Source organism: Salmo salar, chromosome ssa04 (assembly GCF_905237065.1).
Source record: "Salmo salar chromosome ssa04, Ssal_v3.1, whole genome shotgun sequence".
Taxonomy (NCBI): domain Eukaryota; kingdom Metazoa; phylum Chordata; class Actinopteri; order Salmoniformes; family Salmonidae; genus Salmo; species Salmo salar.
Window position 1 is genome coordinate 32,434,908 of NC_059445.1, and position 26,856 is coordinate 32,461,763.

General features: G+C 42.2%; 1 protein-coding gene across 1 annotated transcript; it reads left to right on the plus strand.

The window, feature by feature from the left end:
- Nucleotides 1–525: 525 nt before the first annotated feature.
- On the plus strand, nucleotides 526–26,160 carry ncbp3 (nuclear cap binding subunit 3). The gene is made up of 13 exons (XM_014195767.2): nucleotides 526–998; nucleotides 1,609–1,674; nucleotides 1,817–1,922; nucleotides 6,463–6,588; nucleotides 6,664–6,798; nucleotides 7,005–7,135; nucleotides 7,213–7,321; nucleotides 15,521–15,620; nucleotides 16,892–16,992; nucleotides 17,868–18,177; nucleotides 18,368–18,576; nucleotides 24,684–24,866; nucleotides 24,971–26,160. Exons 1-13 carry the CDS (start codon nucleotides 816–818, stop codon nucleotides 25,267–25,269), a joined length of 2,058 nt encoding a protein of 685 aa, XP_014051242.1. The 5' UTR covers nucleotides 526–815; the 3' UTR covers nucleotides 25,270–26,160.
- Nucleotides 26,161–26,856: the final 696 nt, after the last annotated feature.

The window sequence follows — 26,856 nt, forward strand, 5'->3', positions numbered from 1 at the left end:
GAGCTACTGACATTTTTAAGTTTGAAAAAGTCATGTAATATTGAGTGAGAATAAAATGGGCAAACTAAAGGGTGTGCAAAGTGTAGGCCCACTGATTGGACGTTCTGAACCTTGTTTGAAGTCCAGTAGGTCACATGACCAAGGAGCTATTGAAATTAGAATGTTTGAAAAAGTCATGTAAAAATGTGTGAGATGAAAATTAACAAACCAAAGGGTGTGCAACAATAGAAGGGAAGTCAGTGGACATTCTGAACCTTGTTTGAGTCAAGTAGGTCACATGACCAAAGAGCTATTGAAATTTGAATGTAAAAAAAAGTTTCGACTTTGTTTACGCTCCCTAACTAATTCACCTAAGAATACAAAATGCTGCTCACATTTCCATATGTTTATTAGCTTTGGAAAGCGAATTCATGTCCAAATCGTGAAAATAAGGCCTGTGCAATGTTGTGCGCAATTTTTCTAACATCATGACACTTATTTGGAGTCTGTGGCTCAAGTGGTTTGAAAGCGCAAATATTCGTCGAATATCCTACTTGAAACTGTTTTTACCTCTGTCACCTTATGTTGCGTTTATATTTTTGATCCGTGTATTATACGTCTCTTTGAAGCCAACTGTTAAGAATAGCTTTGGCTTTCAATAAATTGTTTTCATGATTTGATATGCAACTGTACTTTTTTAATGGATATCTTTTTTTACTGTACTGTTTTTGACTCGACTCTCACTAAAATTAGGCACCAGGCGTGTCCGTATAGCCTTTCCCTGCACACTCACGTCTTCCTGCTTCGAAAGCGTTTGCGGACGGAGTGCTAGGACCATGGCGGCAGTGCGCAGTCTACGGGTGTCGGTAAAGCCAGACATTGGGCCAGACCACTCAGAATCGGACTCCGATTCAGACTCGGACCGAGGTGCCCGTGAATCTGAACCGATGGAGGTGGAGGAGGGTGAACTCGAGGTGGAAAACATCCCCGTTAACCGGTCTTTGAAGGAATTGTTGCCGGTGAGGGAAGTAGGCCTCACCAGATCGCGGGCTCGCGTACCTTCGGGGGCCTGTGAATATTGCGTTGGTATTGGAGGAGCTCAGCGTGCCTTGAGCTAACAAGATAGCTCGGTAGCTAGTGACTAGCTAGTGTTACCCAGTGTAGCTAGTTGATATTAACATCATACCTGTCTGTGTTACAGTATATTGTTGATTCTAGCGTAAGCAAGCTAACTTTACATATTTTATGACAAACAACGGCTATCTTAGCATTTAACTCTGCTTAACTACCGGTGGCTAGCTAATTCACTTGACGTTAAGTTTCATGACAGAAACCCCCTCGCTACATAGTTAATAATACAACGTACTAGTGAGTTACACTAGTTAGCTAACTCATTTTAACATCCTCAAGGACAGAGGTTTGGTGCGAGATCTTGCCACTTTCAATTTGCCAGCTTTTTTTGGGTGGGGGGGTGTTGTATGATATACTCAATGCACACTTTCTTGTTTTGTCGACAGTCATTCATTGTTCAGAACAAGCATAAGCTGTCAGATCAATACATTGTTATCTAGGCTACCCCACAGTAAGAAAGAGCCTCTAATGTATACATATTTATTGACATTTAACCAGGACACAAGTCGGCGGTATGAGAACAAAGCTGGCACATTCATCACTGGAATCGATGTCACATCAAAGGTACAAGTATTGTAACCACACCTGAAAGTGGTCTGGCAAACATTCACACTAATACTAGTTCCATCACTCAAAAGTGAGATGGTAAACCAACAGTTAAACTTTAACTGCCATAACTCGTCTTACTATAACTGTGTGTGTCTAGGAGGCGATTGAGAGGAAGGAGAAGAGAGCGGAAAGGTTCCACTTCCGTGCAGAGGCCAACCTGGCCCAGAAGAATGTGGTGTTGGACAGAGACACCATGAAGAAAGGTAGATACACACACGTACAGTGCCTTCAGAAAGTATTCATACCCCTTGACTTATTCCACATTTTGTGTTATAGCATGAATTCAAAATAGATTAAATATATGTTTTTCTCATCCATCTACACACAATAACCCATAATGACAAAGTGAAAACATGTTTTTGGAAATTTATTGAAAATGAAATACAGAAATAACATTTACATAAGCATTCACACCCCTGAGACAATACTAAGTAGAAGCACTTTTTGGTGGCTGTTACAGCTCTGAGTTCTTGGGTATGTCTGTATCACCTTTGCACATCTAGATATGGGGATTTTTCTCCCGTTCTTCCTTGCAGATTTTCTCAAGCTGTGTTAGGTTAGATGGGGAGTGGTAGTGAACAGCAATCTTCAAGTCTTTCCAGATATTCAGTGGATACATTTTTTTTGTCTCATCAACCCACAGAATCGTTTGCCTTATGATCTGTCTTTCGCATGCCTTTTTGCGAACTCCAGGTGTGCTGTCGTGCCTTTTTTCTCAGAGGTGGCTTCCGTCTGGCCACTCTCCCATAAAGGCCAAATTGGGGAAGTGCTGTCGAGACGGGAGAACCTGCCAAAAGGACAACAATCTCAGCCTAATTCTGTCAGTGGTCATTGGCTTCTTGGCAACCTCACTGACAAGGTCCTTCTTGCCCGGTTGCTCAGTTTGGTTGGACGGCCATCCCAGAGTCTGGGTAGTTACATAATTTTTCAATTTCCCAATGATCGAGACAACTGTGCTCTTGGAAACTTTCTACACTAGAAATTGTTTTATTCCCTTCCCCAGATATATACCTCATCACAATTCTATCGGAGATCTACGGACATTTCCTTTGGACTTCATGGAGTTAGCTGTGTTCGAATACTCATACTGACCGCACTAACTGTACCATTTGTGACGTGAATTGAGTATATAGTATGCTTATTTGTCATAGTATGGATATAGTTAGTATGCCAAAAGTTCCCAGATGTCATACTAAATTTGCCAAACTGCGAAGTATACACACAGAGGACACTATTTACCTACTTTTAGGTCCCATAATGCAATTCTTCAGGAAATGGGCGTGGCTTCACGTTTTCAGATTTGTAGAAAATAGTGGAAAATATGCAGCCGAAGTCCGATGAGAGCAAATACAAATTAATTGAACTAATGACAAATGTTGACTTTAAATAAGTTAAATTACACGTTATGTTGGCTGACAATTTGTTAGCTACACTATCCATACGAACCGCATAGTATTACAGCAGTATGTACAGGTTTATTAGCTAGTTGCCTAACATTAGTTGGATACTAATACATCGAACTTGGCAGGCAGTATATTAAATAACTAACCAACTTTTATTGACTTGATTATTCACATAATTCTTAGCTAAGTGGTATAGTTGTTGTGCATTTCAATGGACATTGTTAATTCTGGTTATCTACTCCGATTTCAGAGCACTCTCGCGCACTGTTGAATATGGCCGGTGTCAGAAAATGTCGGCAAGAAAACCCATAATAAATTGTTGTCAGCAGCACAGTTGGTCACCAACGCTCTGGATAACATGAAAACAGCCTAACCAGCTCTGCTATGGCGAGTATAATGGTCAGTGAGGTGTTCTCTCAATTGTGTCTGGAAGTAGCTAGCCAACGTTAGCCAGTTAGCTTGGGTGCTTGACTGCCGTTGAACACTTGCATCAACCCTAGTGTGCGCTCTGAGAGCCAAACGCTCTGAATTTACAATCTGACAACGCTCTGGATTTACAAACGCCTAGAGTTCACTCTGGCACTGCAGATTGAATTTACGAACACACCAAAAATCGTAAAATGCTTAGCTAGTCATTTGTTATGCTAACAAGCTAGCAAGAGGTTGCATAGCAACAGCATCAACTTCCGGGACCATTTGTTTACAGTATAGCAAAATGAACTAATAGAATGTAGTGTATATACTCATTAAGTATATAGTGTACAGTATGTTAGTATGGGTATTGGAACACAGCCATAGTTTCTGCTCTGACATGCACTGTCAACGGTGGGACCTTATATAGACAGGTGTTTATTTTCTATATCATGTCCAAACAATTGAATTGGCCACAGGTGGATTCAAAGGAAATTGGATGCACCTGAGCTCAATTTGGACTCAGAGCAAATAGGTGTGAATATTTATGTAAGTGAGATATTTCTGTATTTAATTTTCAATAAAGGTTTTTACTTTGTCATGGGGTATTGTGTGTGAGTGTGTGTGTGTGTAGGTTTTATAATCCATTATTAATTCAGGTTGTAACACCAAAATGTGTAAAGTCAAGGAGTATGAATACTTTCTGAAGGTACTGTATATATATATACACACACACACACACACACACACACACACACACACACACACACACACACACAAAGTGCTGGATAAAGATGGAAGGTATACACTTACTTGGCTTTTTAATCACTTAAAATAGCTTTTAGGAGAAAGCACATTTTTCAATATTCTGAGTACACACCCGCCAAGTTCGGGGCAACATAAACTCAGAATTAATATTAGAAATATTGTATTACCTTTGCTGATCTTCGTCAGAATGCACTCCCAGGACTGCTACTTCCACAAGAAATGTTGTTTTTGTTCTAAATAATCCATAGTTATGTCCAAATACCGTTTTTTGTTTGTGCGTTCAGGTCACTATCCAAAGGGTAATGCGCGAGCATATTTCGAGACACAAAAAGTCAAAATGTTCCATTACCGTACTTAGAAGCATGTCAAACGCTGTTTAAAATAAATCTTTATGGTATTTTTTTACGTAAAATTGCAATAATATTCCAACCGGACAATAGTGTATTCATTCAAGGAGGAAAAGAAAAAACAGCGTGCTCGCGGGAACGCGCATATCCAATCTCTTTGTCCTCAGGCAGACCACTCACTAACTGAGCTCCTATACTCTGCCCAGAGACAGGAGAAGGCTCAATCCACTTTCTGAAGGCTTTAGACAGCCAATGGAAGCCTTAGAAAGTGCAACGTAACAGCACAGATACTGTAGTTTCGAAAGAGACTAGAAAGAACTACATTTCTCAGATCCTACACTTCCTGGTTGACTTTTTCTCAGGTTTTTGCCTGCCATATGAGTTCTGTTATACTCACAGACACCATTCAAACAGTTTTAGAAACTTCAGAGTGTTTTCTATCCAAATCTACTAATAATATGCATATTCTCATTTCTGGGCAAGAGTAGTAACCAGTTTAAATCGGGTACGTTTTTTCATCCGGCCGTGAAAATACTGCCCCCTATCTAGGGCTGTGACTAGTTTCGCTATATTTGTTCCATGGCAAAAATTAAAACACAAAGCAGACGACACTTTTTTTACACAACTGTATGTAAATATATTGTGTATTATAGCTTGGAAATAAATAAACTGCAAAAAAAAAAAAAACGTCCTCTCACTGTTCACTGCGTTTATTTTCAGCAAACTTAACATGTGCAAATATTTGTATGAACACTGAAATCACGCACAGAACGAGCAGTATGGCTGGTGGCATTGTCATGCTGGAGGGTCATGTCAGGATGAGCCTGCAGGAAGGGTACCACATGAGGGAGGAGGAGGTCTTCCCTGTAACGCACAGCGTTGAGATTGCCTGCAACAAGCTCAGTCTGAAAATGCTGTGACACACCGCCCCAGACCATGACGGACCCTCCACCTCCAAATCGATCCCGCTCCAGAGTACAGGCCTTGGTGTAACGCTCATTCCTTTGACGATAAACGTGAATCTAACCATCACCCCTGGTGAGACAAAACCGCGACTCGTCAGTGAAGAGCAGTTTTTGCCAGTCCTGTCTGGTCCAGCAACGGTGGGTTTGTGCCCATAGGAGACGTTGTTGCCGGTGATGTCTGGTGAGGTCCTGCCTTACAACAGGCCTACATGCCCTCAGTCCAGCCTCTGACTATTGCGGACAGTCAGCACTGATGGAGGGATTGTGCGTTCCTGGTGTAACTCTGGCAGTTGTTGTTGCCATCCTGTGCCTGTCCTGCAGGTGTGATGTTCGGATGTACTGATCTTGTGCAGGCTTTGTTATACATGGTCTGCCACTGCGAGGATGATCAGCTGTCTGTCCTGTCTCCATGTAGCGCTGTCTTATGCGTCTCACAGTACGGACATTGCAATTTATTGCCATGGCCACATCTGCAGTCCTCATGCCTCCTTGCAGCATGCCTAAGGCACGTTCAAGCAGATGAGCAAGGACCCTGGGCATCTTTCGTTTGGTGTTTTTCAGAGTCAGTAGAAAGGCCTCTTTATAACTGTGACCTTAATTGCCTACCGTCTGTAAGCTGTTAGTGTCTTAACGACCGTTCCACAGGTGCATGTTCATTCATTGTTTATGGTTCATTGAACAAGCATGGTAAAGGCAGGGTCCTGAAAAAGGGAAAAAATTTTTTACAACATTAGTGCTGTTTTCTTAAAGAAGTGAAATCCCCTTCGTGTTTTGTTTCCTTGCCACGATACTAATGAATATCGCGATATTGCGCACACACACTGACTATATTCTCCTTCCCTTTCTCAGCCATCCCTAACTTGCGTCTGGAGGCGTTGCACGTGGCGGGTGTTGATGATATGAGCACCCAGGATGTGTTTGGCTACTTTAAGGAGTACCCTCCAGCACACATCGAGTGGATTGACGACACCTCCTGTGAGTAACACACACACAGAAGCGACTGACAACAAGTGGGCTGTTTTTAACATGCCATTAAATATTGTTTCCTAGGTAATGTGGTGTGGCTGGATGATGTCACTTCCACCCGGGCTCTGATCAACATCAGCCGCATGCCTGACCCAGAGGTGGTTACCACGGAGACAGACTGCACCAAAGAACCTGGTGATCCCACCCAGGAGAGCAAGGGTGAGTGTGCTGTGTGTCCATGCACTGTCCAGTGTGTGTCCATGTTCCAATGTTCACTGTCTTTATATGTTTTATGATTAGTGTAGTGGGTAATTCTGTGTTGGTCAGGACTGCGACGTTGTGTTTGTGGTCATTGTGTTTTGTCAGTCATGAGGCATGTACTTAATGTGTTTTGTCACTGAATGTTCCTTGCTGTTCTGTCTCAGCTCGCAGAGAACGAGGCTCGGATGACGATGATGGAGAGGTGGATGAGGAGGAGAAAGAGATGGTGAAGGAGAATGAGGGGAAAGCCTGCGAGGGAGAGACGGAGAAGAAAACAGAACCTGAGACCACCCAGGTAAAACTGTGTTCAAGACTGTGGGTGTGTGGGGAAACATTGCATATTAGTTACCTGTGTGTTTGTGTGCATTTGAGGTGGACCTGCTGTCTCAGGCAGAGAGTGAGTCTCTGCTCCGGAACGACCTACGACCGGCCATCAAACCCTTCAAGGGCAACAAACTCTTCCTGAGGTTGGCCACTCACGGTGAGAGACACAAACACACACACACACACACACACACACACACACACACACACACACACACACCAGGGTCTCCCTAATGAAAATGTGGCACCGGACATTTGACCGGCAGCATTTAAATTTACCGGACATTTGAGAAATATACCGGATCCATATGCATTGGCTGCGTAACCTGATTAGTTCGTCCTCCCACGGTGCTCAGAATGACAGAAATCACATTTAGATTATGGTAATTAATCTTAACAGAACATGCAAGTCTAGGATGCAATGACGTGTCATTACCACGCACTTTGAATATGTTAGAATAACTGTTCACGTTTACGTTTCCTCAGCCAACAAGACAAGTAACGAACAGCAAATTCACTAGCCTAGGCGGCGCGTGAGTTATGTTTGGGGAAGCAAATTTTAACCGTAAAAATGATACTTTATAATAAAGCATTCCATGTACAGTATCACCACATTTGCAGACTTATGTAAGTTATCCTACTATTTGTGATGAGTAGATTGGATAGTCATAATTTATGCTAATATAACTCCATCACTGTTTGCAAAAAAATACATTTCAATGCATGGCTGAGCATGTAGAGGCCTGGGCTATAGGCTGTATCAGATAATTTTCTTTGCACGGGAAAAACACATTTCATGCAATTCTACTACACTATGACTGGAGACATAAGCTGGATATTCTTTTATACCACAAATTACATGGTAGCCTACTCTGCTGACACTGACAAACAGATCAAGAAAAACGTTTTTCATATAATAGGCCTACGAGACACAAATAGAATGTGACGTCCATCAAAACTGGATGTGGAAATTATTGTTCAAAAACAAACTTATAATGATAAACAGTGAATATGCGAAGTGCGCACTCACTGGGGGCATGGCCAATGCTCTTCGCTGGTGCCAAAAAGTTTTCCCCCACAAAATTAGTCAGTGCAGTTAACACAAAACATATTTTCCGTTTTATAGTCGAACTAGACAATAGGCTATAAAGTCCTGGAAAATGTGTAATTTCAATAAAACCAGAGAGGAAGAGGCAAACTTTAGGATACTTTGTGAGGCATACAAGCCATTGCGAGATACAGATTACCAAGACAGTGCATTTGGAAAGTATTCAGACCCTTTTTCCACATTTTGTTACGTTACAGCCTTATTCTAAAATGGATTCAATTGTCCCCCCCCTTCATCAATCTACACACAACACCCCACAATGACAAAACAAAAAAACAGTTTTTTATACATTTTTGCAAATGTATTAAAAATGAAATACGGAATTATTACAATTACATAAGTATTCAGACCCTTAAGTCAGTACTTTGTTGACACACCTTGGGCAGCAATTACAGCCTCGCGTCTTCTTGGGTATGACACTACAAGCTTGGCACACCTGTATTTGGGGAGTTTCTCCCATTCTTCTCTGCAGATCATCTCAAGCTCTGTCAGGTTGGGCATGCTCGATCAGGTTCAAGTCCGGGCTCTGGCTGGGCCACTCAAGGACATTCGGAGAATTGTCCTGAAGCCACTCCTGCGTTGTCTTGGCTGTGTGCTTAGTGTCGTTGTGAACCTTCATCCTGTTCTGAGGTCTGTTCTGGAGCAGGTTTTTATCAATGATCTCTCTGTACTTTGCTCCGTTCATTTTTCCCTCGATCCTGACTAGTCTCCCAGTTCCTGCCACTGAAAACATCCCCTCAGCATGATGCTGCCCCCACAATGCTTCACTGTAGGGATGGTGCCAGGTTTCCTCCAGATGTGATGCTTGGCATTCAGGCCAAAAAGTTCATTCTTGGTTTCATCAGATCAGAGAATCTTGTTTCTCATGGTCTGAGAGTCTTTAGGTGCCTTTTGGCAAACTCCAAACGGGCTGTCATGTGACTTTTACTGAGGAGTGGATTCCGTCTGGCCACTGTACCATAAAGTCCTGACTGGTGAAGTGCTGCAGTGATGGTTTTCTTTCTGGAAGGTTCTCCCATCTCCACAGAGGAACTCTGGAGCTCTGTCAGAGTGACCATCGGGTTCTTGGTCACCTCCCTGACCAAGGCCCTTCTCCCCCGATTGCTCAGTTTGGCCGGGCGACCAGCTCTAGGGAGAGTCTAGGTGTTTCCAAACTTCTTCCATTTAAGAATGATGGAAGCCACTGTGTTCTTGGAGACCTTCAATGCTGCAGAAATGTTTTGGTACCCTTCCCCAGATCTGTGCCTCGACACAATCCTGTCTCAGAGCTCTATGGACAATTCCTTAGACCTCATGGCTTGGTTTTTGCTCTGACATGCACTGTCAACTGTGAGACCTTATATAGACTGGTGTGTGCCTTTCCAAATCATGTTCAATCAATTGAATTTACCACAGTTGTAGAAACATCTCAAGGATGATCAATGGAAACAGGATGCACCTGAGCTCAATTTTGAGTCTCATAGCGAAGGGTCTGAATACTTATGTAAATAATAATTAGGCCTATATTTCAGTATTTATTTAGGCTAATGTATAAATCCCTGTCATTCATGATGTGAAATGCAATCAAGCCTTTTAGTTTTGAAATAACAAAGTGACCATTGAATAATTAGCGTAAATAATAAATAGGCCGGAAATTGCATTCACGAATGAATGCGACTGTTTTTAGTCTTTGCTGTAATGAATGCTTTACAACAAATGTTACAACAGTCTCTCTGGTACACTTATGATTTATTTAGTATTTGCATTCTTCCGAACAGTCAAAAAAATGAAATTGTAATCTAACAGCACCTGTTTGGCACACACAATATGCACACAGCGCTTACTCATTTTTCTTGATCTCCAGTATTTTCCACAACTAGTCAAACTTATTCCACACACCTGACTTCCCCTTTACCTCCTGCGCAAACAGTAAACATTCCTCCTTTTCGAGTTTGTCATGTCCTCTGCATCCATTTTGCTGTCATGTGTTAGTGTTCCGAGTTTATAACAAATGTATTGATGTGATTATGATATGCTATAGGTCAGGCCCTATTAGTCACATGCATTCAAAGCATACATGTGTCACGTAAGGAGAGCAAGGGTTGAGGGAACAGGGAATGTTTTTCCTAAACAAATTAGGGATTTCGGTAACACAATTTCATTCAGAAATGAATGTTGCAGCTTCAGCAACACGGACAGCACTATACACACTGTTGATGTGTGGTGGTTGCTGCATCAGGGAGAGTGTGACAAGCACCTGTTGTCTCTGTGTTAAAAAAAAAAAAAAAAAAGAAGCCATTGAGTGACTGACTAGCACCTGTTGTCACTCTCTGTCACTCAATGTCTTTTTTTAACAAAGCGCAGCAAGTCTGAGCCAGGCTGCACAATAAAATAGATTGCGGTCGGACTCCCTCTAGTCATTTGTCTTAATTATTTAATCAAACAGTTCGTTTAAAGCTTCAGACACACTCAGTGCATGTAGTTGATATGATTGAAATGGATAGGATGTTTGTCTATCTATCTCTCACTACTCTGGATGGTTCTGACTTAGAATATGTGGACAACTACAAATACCTAGGTGTCTAGTTAGACTGTAAACTCTCCTTCCAGACTCACATCAAACATCTCCAATCCAAAGTTAAATCTAGATTTGGCTTCCTATTTCGCAACAAAGCATCTTTCACTCATGCTGCCAAACATACCCTCGTAAAACTGACCATCCTACCGATCCTCGACTTCGGCGATGTCATTTACAAAATTGCCTCCAATACCCTACTCAATAAATTGGATGCAGTCTATCACAGTGCCATTTGTTTTGTCACCAAAGCCCCATGTACTACCCACCACTGCGACCTTTACGCTCTCGTTGGCTGGCCCTCGCTTCATACTCGTCGCCAATCCCACTGGTTCCAGGTCATCTACAAGACCCTGCTAGGTAAAGTTCCCCCTTATCTCAGCTCGCTGGTCACCATAGCAGCACGCACTCCAGCAGGTATATCTCTCTGGTCATCCCCAAAGCCAATTCCTCCTTCGGCCGCCTCTCCTTCCAGTTCTCTGCTGCCAATGACTGGAACGAACTACAAAAATCTCTGAAACTTGAAACTGGAAACACTTATCTCCCTCACTAGCTTTAAGCACCAGCTGTCAGAGCAGCTCACAGATTACTGCACCTGTACATAGCCCATCTATAATTTAGCCCAAACAACTACCTCTTCCCCTACTGTATTTATTTATTTTGCTCCTTTGCACCCCATTATTTCTATTTTGCACTTTCTTCCACTGCAAATCTACCATTCCAGTGTTTTACTTGCTATATTGTATTTACTTCGCCACCATGCCCTTTTTTGCCTTTACCTCTCTTATCTCACCTCATTTGCTCACTTTGTATATAGACTTATTTTTCTACTATATTATTGACTTTGTTTGTTTTACTCCATGTGTAACTCTGTGTTGTATGTGTCAAACTGTTTGCTTTATCTTGGCCAGGTCGCAATTGTAAATGAGAACTTGTTCTCAACTTGCCTACTTGGTTAAATAAAGGTGAAATAAAAATAAATAAATAAAAATATAGAAAAATAGACGTTTAAAAACTTTCAACCAATCGATTGGTCGAAATAACAGATTTTTTTTCTAGCCAATTGAAAATACTCTGGATACCTTCAGTAACATTAGAAAAGGATTTGAGTGAGAGGACTAACGTGTGTCTCCAAGTGGCCCCACACCTTCAAAGTGTGCACAGTTCCGAAGCAATATCAACGATAAGGTACTTTTTTTTGCTTTCCTAGCTGTGCCGTTGAGAAACTAGAGCAAGGACACTTGTAGAAGTGCACATTTGGGCTCACGGGCGTTTTGGCGTGCTTTTATGACATGAAAGCGGTATTTATTATAATCAATATCTTTCCAAATAAATAGAATCCTCATAATCTACAGCATTTCCCTCACTTGGACAACAGAAAATGTGCAAAAGTTGCCCAATTACCGGGTGGGATGGGGGCAACTTCTTGTAGCGTGCATTGCTCAAGTTCAGAATGTCTGTCAGTCAAACCCCATACAGCGACATGAAACGCGGAGCTAGAGCTCTGTCATGTAAAAGGATGTTACTGTACAGTAGTGCTGACCAATTAGTGCTTTTTGAGGTCGGTTCAGTTTCCATTAGATAAAAAAAAAAAGATCACTTTTCAATTTAGATTTTTTTTTAATACATTATGTGGGTAGAATGCTGTAACACATAATAAAACAATTAAAAGTTCCATGATGGTAGGGACTGCCCATTACTGCTAATCATTTATTCACAATTACTTTACTTTAATAAAATATTTTAGTTGAGTAGATTACACGTCCACGGAAGTTTACATGCACTTTAGCCAAATACATTTAAACTCAGTTTTTCACAATTCCTGACATTTAATCCAAATAAAAATGTCCAGTCTTAGGTCAGTTAGGATCACCACTTTATTTTAAGAATGTGAAATGGCAGAATAATAGAGTGATTTATTTCAGATTTTATTTCTTTCATCACATTCCCAGTGGGTCAGAAGTTTACATACAGTCAATTAGTATTTGGTAGCATTGCCTTTAAATTGTTTAACTTGGGTCAAATGTTTCAGTTAGCCTTCCACAAGCTTCCTACAATAAGTTAGGTGAATTTTGGCCCATTCCTCCTGACAGAGCTGGTGTAACTGAGTCAGGTTTGAAGGCCTTGCTCGCACACGCCTTTTCAGTTCTGCCCAGAAATGTTCTATGGGATTGGGGTCAGGGCTTTGTGATGGCCACTCCAATACCTTGACTTTGTTGTCCTTATGCCATTTTGCCACAACTTTGGAAGTATGCATGGGGTCATTGTCCATTTGGAAGACCCATTTGCGACCAAGCTTTAACTTCCTGACTGATATCTTGAGATGTTGCTTCAATATATCCACATAATCTTGCTACCTCATGATGCCATCTATTTTGTGAAGTGCACCAGTCCCTCCTGCAGCAAAGCACCCCCCAACATGATGCTGCCACCCCCGTGCTTCACGGTTGGGGTGGTGTTCTTTGGCTTGCAAGCATCCCACTTTTCCCTCCAAACATAACGATGGTTATTATGGCCAAATAGTTATATTTTTATTTCATCAGACCAGAGGACATTTCTCCAAAAAGTACGATCTTTGTCCCCATGTGCTGTTGCAAACTGTAGTCTAGCTTAATTATGGTGGTTTTGGAGCAGTGGCTTCTTCCTTGCTGAGCGGCCTTTCAGGTTATGTTGATATAGGACTCGTTTTACTGTGAATATAGATGCTTTTGTACCCGTTTCCTCCAGCATCTTCACAATGTCCTTTGCTGCTGTTCTGGGATTGATTTGCACTTTTCGCACCAAAGTACGTTCATCTCAAGGAGACAGAACGCGTCTCCTTCCTGAGCGGTGTGACGGCTGCGTGGTCCCATGGTGTTTATACTTGCGTACTATTGTTTGTACAGATCAATGTGGTACCTTCAGGCATTTGGAAATTACTCCCAAGGATGAAGCAGACTTGTGGAGGTCTACAATTTTTTTTCTGGTGTCTTGACTGATTTCTTTAGATTTTTCCATGCTGTCAAGCAAAGAGGCACTGAGTTTGAAGGTAGGCCTTGAAATACATCCACAGCTACACCTCCAATTGACTCAAATGATGTCAATTAGCCTATCAGAAGCTTCTAAAGCCATAACATTTTCTGGAATTTTCCACGCTGTTTCAAGGCACAGTCAACTTAGCGTATGTAAACTTCTGACCCACTGGAATTGTGATGCAGGGAATTATAAGTGAAATCTGTCTGTAAACAATTGTTGGAAAAATTACTTGTCATGCACAAAGTAGATGTCCTAACCGACTTGCCAAAGCTATAGTTTGTTAACAAGAAATTTGTGGAGTGGTTGAAAAACGAGTTTTAATGACTCCAACTTAAGTGTATGTAAACTTCCGACTGCAACCGTATATACACTACCGTTCAAAAGTTTGTGGTCACTAAGAAATGTCCATGTTTTTGAAAGAAAAGCACTCTTTTGTCCATTTAAAATAACATCAAATTGCTCAGAAATACAGTGTAGACATTGTTAATGTTGTAAATGACTATTGTAGCTGGAAAAAATGTATGGAATATCTACATAGGCGTACAGAGGCCCATTATTAGCAACCATCACTCCTGTCTTCCAATGGCACGTTGTGTTAGCTAATCCAAGTTTATCATTTTAAAAGGCTAATTGATCATTAGAAAAGCATTTTGCAATTATGTTAGCACAGCTTAAAACTGTTGTCCTGATTAAAGAAGCAATAAAACTGTCCTTCTTTAAACTAGTTGAGTATCTGGAGCATCAGCATTTGTGGGTTCGATTACAAGCTCAAAATGGCCAGAAACAAAGAACTTTCTAATGAAACTCGTCAGTCTATTCTTGTTCTGAGAAATGAAGGCTATTCCATGCGAGAAATTGCCAAGAAACTGAAGATCTCGTACAACGCTGTGTACTACTCCCTTCACAGAACAGTGCAAACTGGCTCTAACCAGAATAGAAAGAGTGGGAGGCCCTGGTGCACAGCTGTAATGTAACAATGTGGGAAAAATGAAGGGATCTGAGTACTTTACGAATGCACTGTGAGTTGAAATTTAGTGGCAGAAGTTTAGGAGCACGATGAAAGTATGTGTGTTTTAATAAGAAATTACAAAAAGTTTAATACAGATTTTTGGAGTGTTCCATGCTCAATCAAACACAATGCACCCCAAATATTTGAGTTATTAGGTGAGACCAAAATGATCAGCTGCCCTTGTAAGTGAGGGGTTTACAGTGGTAATGGGGGCCCTCATGAGAATCTTCTTGTCTCTTAGCTAGCAGCAGACAATTGCAGAAAACTCAAAGTAATATTGGAAAACATGCTAGCATGTGATAAAAACGATGTAACTAGCAAAGAAACACGAGGAACAAGTCACAATTTAGTAGCCTTTCGGGTTAATTCGATCAACTTCTACATTTGGGCTTTGGAGAGATATATATTTTGAATGTTCCCAAATGCTCTGTGGGACCCCACCTGCCAATGTGGCTGGTGAAATAGTCATTCTTAAACGCCAATGCCAAAATCTACCCGTGGGTCGTCATTTCCCAACCTGATTGTGTGTATGAGAACATTTTTTTATATTTTTTTTATCCATTTTGAAATCAGGCTGTAACACAAAAAAAATTGGAATAGCTCAAGGGGTATGAATACTTTCTGAAGGCACCGTATTAGGATTGTGACTGTTTTCCTTCTGTGTTTTCAGGTGATAAGAAGGAGCTGGGTGCTGCGAGGAAGAGCAGATATTACATGAAGTACGGCAACCCGAACTACGGAGGCATGAGGGGCATCCTCAGCAACTCTTGGTAACCACACACACAGATGCTTCCTTGGCCAACACTGATTTTATTCATACATGCTGGATAGGCACCCTGTGGTGTGTCTCCATGGTGATTCAGGGGGACAGTGTGCTAAACCAGGGGTTCCCAAACTATTTCACTCAGGCCCCCCTTCCAGCATGTACGAATAGCTTGTGCCCCGTCTATTTCTATGGGCACAAGCACTGTTCATGAAACAAACTGTTCACACCCCTCTTGTTGGGGGAGAGAAAATGTTGCCGGTTTAAAGGTTATTTCCTGCAATTCTACACATTTTGTCATGGGGTGCAAAGAAAATGTTGCTGTTGTAAAGCTAATTGTCTTGCAATTTGATACGTTTTGCCACTTCAAATGTGTAATCATGTGATATTTGAGTGACAACCATAACAACAAAATCTATGGGCTAAAAAACATCTGACATGGGCTAGTTGATCTGGACATTTCTGACAAGTTATAAATTGATTTCTAAGATATGCAATAACTGACATGACGAGGAAAACTGATGCACTGCCCAATTTGTGCATTCCACTATTACAACCTTCAAGAGTATGTTGAAAGCTGGACTGAGTTCCTTTAATTAGTTTCTTGTTTTTCTTTGTTCTAAACCATCATGTTACAGCCAGATCCTCAGCACCACCATGGCTGACTGGAACTGATATGCTGCTACACTGTTGTACATTGTACTGCTTTTTGTCTCTTTCACTCACTTTTTCTTTGTTTGCGCCTTCCCATATTCAGCAAAAAACGTTAGTGTATAGTAGTACTAACATCTATGTTTATCGTCCTCTGCTTGACCATGTCATTCTGCCCCCCCACCTTCTATCTTTAACTTTTATCTCTCTCATTTCCTCTACTTCTCATCTGTTTTCCCTGATTTTCTTTTTGTTTTTTTTCCCCCTTTTGACACCCTTCCTGCTATCAGGAAAAAAGACATGCTGGTTAGTTGAGAACCCTCAAATTCAAATATGGACCGGGAAGCCAGTTCCACTGTTTGTTTTTAATTCTTCCCCTCTAATCAGGACTGATTTAGACCTGGGACACCAGGTGTGTTAAATAAATGATCAGGTAGAACAGAAAACCAGCAATACGCCAGATCAAATAGGGTAAGATTTTAATACCCCTGGTCTAGAAGGTTTAGGGGATACGGTTAGGTTAGACCTTGAAGGTATAGGGTGGGTCTTAGGTTACGTATAGACTGTACGGGGAGAAGTATATGGGTGGGTATGTTGTTGCTAATATCTCTCTGTTACCTTCTGCAGGAAGAGACGGTATCACACACGCAGAATCGTGAGCAAGAGCAAGAAACCCCTGATAGGGGACAGCATGGGGGACACATCACCCTACACACACAGACACTCTGGTAAGGACACACACACACACACACACCATCCCTGGTAAGAACGCACGCCCTGCCCTACACACACCATTCCTGGTAAGAACGCACGCCCTGCCCTACACACACCATCCCTGGTAAGAACGCAAGCACGCCCAGCCCTACACACACCATCCCTGGTAAGAACGCCGCACGCCCTGCCCTACACACACCATCCCTGGTAAGAACGCACGCACGCCCTGCCCTACACACACCATCCCTGGTAAGAACGCACGCACGCCCTGCCCTGCGCACACCGACACTCCGGTACGAACACACACTCATACCACCCTACAGACACTGAAGTGGGAAGATTCACACAAACGTTTACAGACCAGGCCTAATTGTTATGCTCTAACATTTATTTACACATCTCCTGTGGTAATCTGTGACTTCCTCTTGCTCTCCTCTCTCCTCCCCCTCTGTCTCTCCTCTCTCCCCATCCTTTCCATCTCCTCTCTCCCCATCCTTTCCGTCTCCTCTCTCCCCATCCTTTCCGTCTCCTCTCTCCCCATCCTTTCCGTCTCCTCTCTCCCCATCCTTTCCGTCTCCTCTCTCCCCATCCTTTCCGTCTCCTCTCTCCCCATCCTTTCCGTCTCCTCTCTCCCCATCCTTTCCGTCTCCTCTCTCCCCATCCTTTCCGTCTCCTCTCTCCCCATCCTTTCTGTCTCCTCTCTCCCCATCCTTTCTGTCTCCTCTCTCCCCATCCTTTCCGTCTCCTCTCTCCCCATCCTTCCTTTCCTTCTCATCCCTCCGTCCCTCTCTCCCCCTCCTTTCCGTCTCTCCCCCTCCTTTCCGTCTCTCCCCCTCCTTTCCGTCTCTCCCCCTCCTCTCCCCCTCCTTTCCGTCTCTCCCCTCTCCAGCTGACCTGGTCAACCTACCAGAAGAACCAATAGAGGAAGAGGAGGAGGAGGATGAGGAAGAGGAGGACATGGACTCAGACGACAGGGTGGTGGAGTACAAAGAGAAGGAGAAGAGGGAGAGGGGGGGAGGTCCAGGGGTGGCCCTGCGGAGTCGTTTGGGCAGGCCCTCCTCTTCCCCCTCTGTCTCGTCAGACTCAGACGAAATGGACTATGACCTGGAGCTCAAGATGATCTCAACCCCCTCTCCCAAGAAGAGCATGAAGATGACCATGTACGCAGACGAGGTCGAGACCAACCTCAAGACTATACGGTCAGTGGGTGTGTGTGGTGGACAAAAGTTTGTGTGGAGGTGGGTGACATGACCATGTATGCTTACAAGGCAATGATGACCAACCTCAGGGGCCTACAGTGTGGGTTTGTCTTTGTGTGCAGAATGCGGACCTTTTAACGTAGGTAACATAGTAAATTAATAGTTGATGTTCTCCCTGTCTGTTCTTCAGACACTCTTCTGTTCGCAGTGACAGCGGCTTGGGGGGTAGTGGCGTCCGGAACAGGATTGGTGGAGGAGGAGGAAGTGGAGGATCGGTGGGCGGGACCAAAAGCAGTGCAGTGGAGAAAGTGATGGATGTGAGGCAGCTATTGGAGGAAAAAAGACAGAGCCTAACCCAGCATAGACAGCACACCCCTGTGGCCAGTAGTGGAAAGACAGGTCAGTTATCCACTAATCTACACACTCAATATCAATGTAATCTAGTTCCAAGACATTTCAAACTCTATTGGACCAACACATCAAACTTGGCCTTTGTTAGCCAATACAGAAAGATTGGGTAAAACTCTCCATGCATTGGCTTAACTTCTATGGGCTAGGTGGGAAGCGTCCCACCCCTGGTACACCCTATCAACAGCAGGTGAAATATCAAGGGCGCCAAATTTGAAAACAATTAACCTCTCTGGGCTAGGCGGGACGAATTCGTCCCACCTACGTAACAGCCACTTTAAGCCTGTGGCGCGATTTTCAAAACCTTAAAAATCCTATTACTTCAATTTCTCAAACATATGACTATTTTACAGCTATTTAAAGACAAGACTCTCGTTAATCTAACCACACTGTCCGATTTCAAAAAGGCTTTACAACGAAAGCAAAACATTAGATTATGTCAGCAGAGTACCAAGCCAGAAATAATCAGACACCCATTTTTCAAGCCAGCATATAATGTCACCAAAACCCAGAAGACAGCTAAATGCAGCACTCACCTTTGATGATCTTCATCAGATGACAACCCTAGGACATTATGTTATACAATACATGCATGTTTTGTTCAATCAAGTTCATATTTATATCAAAAACCAGCTTTTTACATTAGCATGTGACGTTCAGAACTAGCATACCCCCGCAAACTTCCGGGGAATTCGCTAACATTTTACTAAATTACTCACGATAAACGTTCACAAAAAGCATAACAATTATTTTAAGAATTATAGATACAGACCTCCTCTATGCACTCGATATGTCCGATTTTAAAATAGCTTTTTGGTGAAAGCACATTTTGCAATATTCTAAGTACATAGCCCAGGCATCACGGGCTAGCTATTTAGACACCCGGCAAGTTTAGCACTCACCATAATCATATTTACTATTATAAAAGTTTGATTACCTTTTGTTGTCTTCGTCAGAATGCACTCCCAGGACTGCTACTTCAATAACAAATGTTGGTTTGGTCCAAAATAATCCATCGTTATATCCGAATAGCGGCGTTTTTGTTCGATGCGTTCCAGACACTATCCGAAATGGTAAAGAAGGGTCGTGCGCATGGCGCAATTCGTGACAAAAAAATTCTAAATATTCCATTACCGTACTTCGAAGCATGTCAACCGCTGTTTAAAATCAATTTTTACGCCATTTTTCTCGTGAGAAAGCGATAATATTCCGACAGGGAATCTCCTTTTCGGCAAACAGAGGAAAAAATCACAAAGGCGGGGGCGGTCGGGTCACGCGCCTAAGCCCAGTGTCCCTTGATCGGCCACTTGAGAAAGGCGATAATGTGTTTCAGCCTGGGGCTGGGATGACGACATTCTGTTTTTTCCCGGGCTCTGAGCGCCTATGGACGACGTAGGAAGTGTCACGTTAGAGCAGAGATCCTTAGTAAAAGATAGAGATGGAAAAGAAGTTCAAGAAATGGTCAGACAGGCCACTTCCTGTAAAGGAATCTCTCAGGTTTTGACCTGCCATTTGAGTTCTGTTATACTCACAGACACCATTCAAACAGTTTTAGAAATTTTAGGGTGTTTTCTATCCATATGTAATAAGTATATGCATATTCTAGTTACTGGGTAGGAGTGGTAACCAGATTAAATCGGGTATGTTTTTTATCCAGCCGTGTCAATACTGCCCCCTAGCCCTAACAGGTTAAATGTCATAATTCAAATTTCTCAAACATACAACTATCTTACACCCTTTGAAAGATAAACATCTCCTTAATCTAACCACGTTGTCCGATTTCAAAAAGCCTTTACGGCGAAAGCATAAAGTTAGATTATGTTAGGACAGTACATTGAAAATAGCTGTGTGTAATGTTTTGTCAATGCAAAGACAGGCGTCACCAAAAGCAGAAAACCAGCTAAAATTATGCACTAACCTTTGACAATCTTCATCAGATGACACTCCTAGGACATTATGTTAGAACAAAAAATGCATGTATTGTCTATTAAGTTTATATTTATATCCAAAAACAGCGTTTTACTATGGCGTTGATGTTGAGGAAATATTTTCCTTCCAATACCGCCAGTCAATCAGCACAACAAATTAAATAATTACTATTCGAAAACATTGGTAAAATATTGTATTGTCATTCAAAGAATTATAGGTTAACATCTCGTGAACGCAACCGCATTGCCAGATTTAAAAATAACTTTACTGGGAAATCACACTTGGCAATAATCTGAGTACTGCGCCCAGAAAAATAGGCTTTGCGATACAGACTAGGCGCCATGTTGGAGAGATCTAAAATCAAAAATACTATGTAACTATTCCCTTACCTTTGATTATCTTCATCAGAAGGCACTTCCAGGAATCCCAGGTCCATAACAAATGTAGTTTTGTTTGAAAAAGCTCATAATTTATGTCCAAAAAGCTCTGTGTTGTTAGCGCGTCCTGTAGACTACTCAAAAACATGAACGACGCCCGCCGGACTTGTCTTCACCAAAGAGGGGAAAGAAAATATTTACGTTCGTTCAAACATGTCAAACGTTGTATAGCATAAATCATTAGGGCCTTTTTCAATCAGAACTTCAATAATATTCAAGGCGGACGATTGCATTCTCTTTTAAAACGTATTGGAACGAGAGTACCCAAACATGCACTCGCGTGCCAGAGTAGTATCGGCCATCCGCTTATGACCAACGTTCCAAGTCTCTTGTTCGGTCAGTTTTCACAGTAGAAGACTCAAACCACTTTGTAAAGACTGGTGACATCTAGTGGATGGCGTAGGAAGTGCTCAATGATTAAGTCCCTATGTGTTTCAATGGCATAGGCTTAAAAGTAATTCAACACATGAGGTATCCACTTCCTGTCAGAATTTGTCTCAGGGTTTGACTGCCATATGAGTTCTGTTATTCTTACAGACACCATTTAAACAGTTTTAGAAAATTCAGAGTGTTTTCTATCCAAATCTGTTCATATGCATATCCTAGCTTCTGAGTTGGTGTAGGAGGCAGTTAAAAATGGGCACATATTTTTTTCAAAATTCTCAATACTGCCCCCTAGCCCCAACAGGTTAATCTACCAACCAATCATCTACCACAACTCCTTCCCCTAAAGTTGTCCGCATAATTCCCGGCCGAAACAGTTCAGAAGAGTTTGTGCATATATTGTGACGCTTTTGTTCATTTGGACTTCGGTAAGGTTTTTTTGGGCTATTCGGGCACACTACATTGTTTCTTGAGGCAAGCTGAAGTCGGTAGCTGCAGTCTACACCCCTTCGTCAGTGATTGGTTAACCATAGGAATTCTTCAATAAAGTTTTTGGTGTCATTCAACGAGACTGCTCGTTTTCATGCATATTTGTTCATAAAGAAATACTGCGCCAAACATCTTGTGCGACTAAGATCTCCTTGGCAAAACTTATAACTCAAGAAATCAGTCATTCATTTCTTAGATTAATTCTGAGAGTACTATTGACGCTTTTTTCAAATGTGTCAAGTGAAGGTCTTCTAAGGGAGTATGCGAGCACACACAGATTTGGGCTAGGCGCCAGCAGAACTGAAGCATACCGACACCTTAACTTCTATGGGCTAGGTGGGACGTTTGCGTCCCACCCTAGTCAACAGCCAGTGGAATCGCGTGGCGCGAAATACAAATACGTCAAAAATGCTATAACTTCAATTTCTCAAACATATGACTATTTTACACCATTTTAAAGACAAGACTCTCGTTAATCTAACCACATCGTCCGATTTCAAAAAGGCTTTACAGCGAAAGCAAAACATTAGATTATGTCAGGAGAGTACCCTGCCAAAAATAATCACACAGCCATTTTCAAAGCAAGCATATATGTCACAAAAACCAAAACCACAGCTAAATGCAGCACTAACCTTTGATGATCTTCAACAGATGACACTCCTAGGACATTATGTTATACAATACATGCATGTTTTGTTCAATCAAGTTCATATTTATATCAAAAACCAGCTTTTTACATTAGCATGTGATGTTCAGAACTAGCATATCCACCGAAAACTTCCGGTGAATTTACTAAATTACTCATGATAAACGTTGACAAAATACATAACAATTATTTTAAGAATTATAGATACAGAACTCCTTTATGCAATCGCGGTGTCAGATTTTAAAATAGCTTTTCGGTGAAAGCACATTTTGCAATATTCTCAGTAGATAGCCCGGCATCACAGGGCTAGCTATTTAGACACCCAGCAAGTTTAGCACTCACCAAAGTCAGATTTACTATAAGAAAAATGTTATTACCTTTGCTGTCTTTGTCAGAATGCACTCCCAGGACTTCTACTTCAATAACAAATGTTGGTTTGGTCCAAAATAATCCATAGTTATATCCAAACAGCGGCGTTTTGTTCGTGCGTTCAAGACACTATCCGAAAGGGTAAATAAGGGTGACGAGCATGGCGCAATTCGTGACAAAAAAATTCTAAATATTCCATTACCGTACTTCGAAGCATGTCAACCGCTGTTTAAAATCAATTTTTATGCCATTTTTCTCATAAAAAGCGATAATATTCCGACCGGGAATCTGCGTTTAGGTAAACAGACGAAAGAAAATAAAGCATTCGGTCGACTCGGGCACGCGCCTAAGCCCATAGTACTCTGATCGGCCACTTGCCAAAAGCGATAATGTGTTTCAGCCAGAGGCTGCCTCGATATCGTTCAGCTTTTTCCCGGGCTCTGAGAGCCTATGGGAGCCGTAGGAAGTGTCACGTTAGAGCAAAGATGCTCAGTCTTCAATAAAAAGAGCCAAGATGAAACACAACTTGTCAGACAGGCCACTTCCTGCATGGAATCTTCTCAGGTTTTGGCCTGCCATATGAGTTCTGTTATACTCACAGACACCATTCAAACAGTTTTAGAAACTTTAGGGTGTTTTCTATCCAAAGCCAATAATTATATGCATATTCTAGTTACTGGGCAGGAGTAGTAACCAGATTAAATCGGGTACGTTTTTTATCCGGCCGTGTCAATACTGCCCCCTAGCCCTAACAGGTTAAGCATTTTGTAAAATGGCTTGCGCAAGATTATGCTTTATTAGTTGAATGACAACCAATGTAATTTGCTAGATTATTTTGAATCAAATGCGCTGAAAATTATTTTGCCAGATTTAAAAGTAGCCTAAACTCATCAGGCTATAGGTCGGCTTCATGCTAATCGAAGCTTGCATTACATCTGATTGTTCAGGTTCATCGATAGTTTTGGTATTTTTGCCTGGAACAATCAGTATATATTGTCATTTTTAGATATACAGGGTAAAGTTGATCATTTCATAACGAGGACAGTAGAAGCTCACTGTCAAAACGGTCTAAACCATGTGATTTATGAGACGGGTGAAATCCAAAGTTGTGCTATATATTAATTTACTGTCATAGCAAATTTTTTTAAAGATAAATATTGATACATTACTAGCTATTAACACTTTTAATCTGATTTCAGATCAAAAGGGGGGGGGGGACAGAATGCAAACATTGTCCCCCCCTAACTGGTAGTGGGGTGGTAGATGTCCAGTCTCCCTTATGGCGTAGCTCAGGTGCCTACATAGATATATACTGTACTTAAGTTACACACACACACCAAAGTTGGCTCAGACTGATCCAGCTGAGACACCCAGCTCTTGAGCTCCATCAGCAACAGATTTCAGTTTGGAATGGAAATGTAATGTGTTTATGCAACAAATGTTAGTGCACCGAATCGCATCGATTCATTCCTCAAATCAAACTTAAACGTATCGGAGCCCATGTGTCTAGATAGATACGCATTGAATCGTCTTGAAAGGGAAAGATGCACATCCCTAGTAACAATGTATTTGTTTTCAATAAAGATTTGGAGAAGAAATATAGTTTCCATGTTGCCAACAATCCTTTGATTCTAAGCCAACCCACCTGTTTTGCTCCACTGTTGCTAAACAACCCACCCGTTTAAAGATATCTATGGTCACTCCCACTTAGGCCAACTTTGAATCGTTGATGTCCCAGACTTATGTGCGCAATATCCTGGGGACCAGGTTAATATCAATGATGTGGTATAATGTTTTTTTTCTGGTTTGTGTGTATAGTGTATTTAACCTTGTGTTGTGTGTAGATGTGAGGCAGAGGTTAGGGAAGAGACCCTACTCTCCTGAGAGACGACACTCCGCCTCCCCTGTCACCTCCCGAGACTCACCCCCTCCCCGAGAGCCAATCACAGACGTCCACAGCCGACTGGGCATGGCCAAACTAGACTCCCGCGGCCTCTATTCTGATTCGTCCAAAGACAGGAAATCAAGTAAGGAACAAAAACACATCTACTGCTATTAGTCAATAATGCAGTACATTAGTTGAAAAGACACTGAAAGGGCTTTAAAATTGAACCCTTGCTCCCTCCCCCAGGTCGTCTGTGGAGCAGGCTCGGCCCCTCCTCCCATAAGGGTGGTGTTCCCGAGCGGAAGCCTTCCAGTCGCCGTGCGGGTTCGGGATCAGCCAGCTCCAGGTTGGGGGGGCGGGAAGGAGAAGAGGAAAATGAGGAGGAGGAGGAGGACGACTCTGCACTGCAGAAGGTGTGGGGGGCCTTGATCAAACAGAAGGAACGGCAGACCCACAAGATGAAGAAGAGTCGGCTTGATAACCTGCCCTCGCTACAGATTGAGATCAGCCGGGAGAGCAGTAACGGATCTGACTCAGACTCCTGAGACCGAGAGGGAGAAAGAAAGAGCGGGAGATGTGTGGATTTGGTCATGCCTTCATTTAGAGCAGAAAGGTGATCATCCACCCTCGCCCTCCTCTTGAGTTACCTCTCAGTGTCTGGAGGACTCTTGATCCTTGGGCCCCTGTCGCTGTAGCCTGATCCATCGTACAAGCATAAAAGAAAAGACTTTATAAAGAGAAATGAGAAAATAAACTGGACAGAATTTTTGAAAGACTGAGACGTTCTGTTTCAGGACAGGAGGCCATTTTGTTTTTGTATTACATTATCTCTGCAGCCCATGGGACTGTTGTTCTGATCAAACCTGTTCCCATGACATTTCATCCTCTGATAGCCTACCTACATGTCAAGTCATGTCCAATCATTAATGAGCAATATAAATGTCTCTATAACCTCCTGTAAAGTCGACTACAGAAGAACTGTGACAGAGTAAGAGGCAGATACTGAGCTTGCTCCCTCTGTTTCTCTGTGTGTGGAACCAGACACTGTATCGTATGTGGTATCTGTGTGAGTGACTATGAACAACAAATATATGGTTTGTGGCATTTTTTTTTTCCTTCCAAAGGCTGGGGCCATAGAGAAGACTACACCAGATGAATTGGTTCTCTACTGAAAGGTTTTGTACTTTGACTGTTGGTATTATGTGCAAATGGCCAATGTTGATAATATTATGTTATTCAAGGCGGACGAGGTGCGTGCCAAATGGAACCCTATTCCGTATGTAGTACACTACTTTTGATCAGGGCCCATAAGGCCCTGGTCAAAAGTAATGCACTATGTAGGGAATAGGGTGCCATTTGGTATGTACACCTACATTCCCAGATGGAAAACAAATAGATTTAAGGTGTCAGCAGAAATAAAGAGATCTGTCTTGTTACTGCTTGTCTTGGTACCATTAACCATCACTACTGGCTGTAAGCGAACGAGTGATGCACGTTTGGAGCAATACTGGCTGTATCCAAGGCTCAGCCCATCGTTTACATAACAACAGAATGCAGCACCTGAAGAGACAACCAATTTACTGGTTAGAGCATCAGTCCGTGCTCTGCAAAGGCAGCATGCCAGTTACAGCAGCGCGTCCCCTGAACGATAACGAAGAGGTTAGGTTAGGTGAGAAGCCTGACCATGGAGACGTGGGTGAGAAGGTGAAGAAGCGTACTTCATGAGCTGTAACCGAAAAACAACTGGCATTTGGAACGTTTGAGGTGAGGGAGAAAGTGTGGTGGAACAAGTATTAGCATTGATAAGTAACTTGCTACCTGGATCCAATTCTCCGTTAGCTAGCCAGAGAAATGTTGAGGAACAGTAGCCAACTCATTTATGGTGTGAAAATTAGCTTGCTAATAAAGTCAGACAGCTAACGGCTAACGTTACATCAGATGAGCTGACATTAGTAACCTAACCAATTCGTTAACTGGTATACGACTCCTTGCCGTTCTTCAAGTTTTATAACGCGTTAGTTGCTTACTGGTCCCTGACAATCTGTGAAATGTTAACTAGCTAATGAACTAACCACTATCTGTTAACTAATGTATAGTAAGTATGTGGTTAATTTTCAGAATGAGAATTAGGT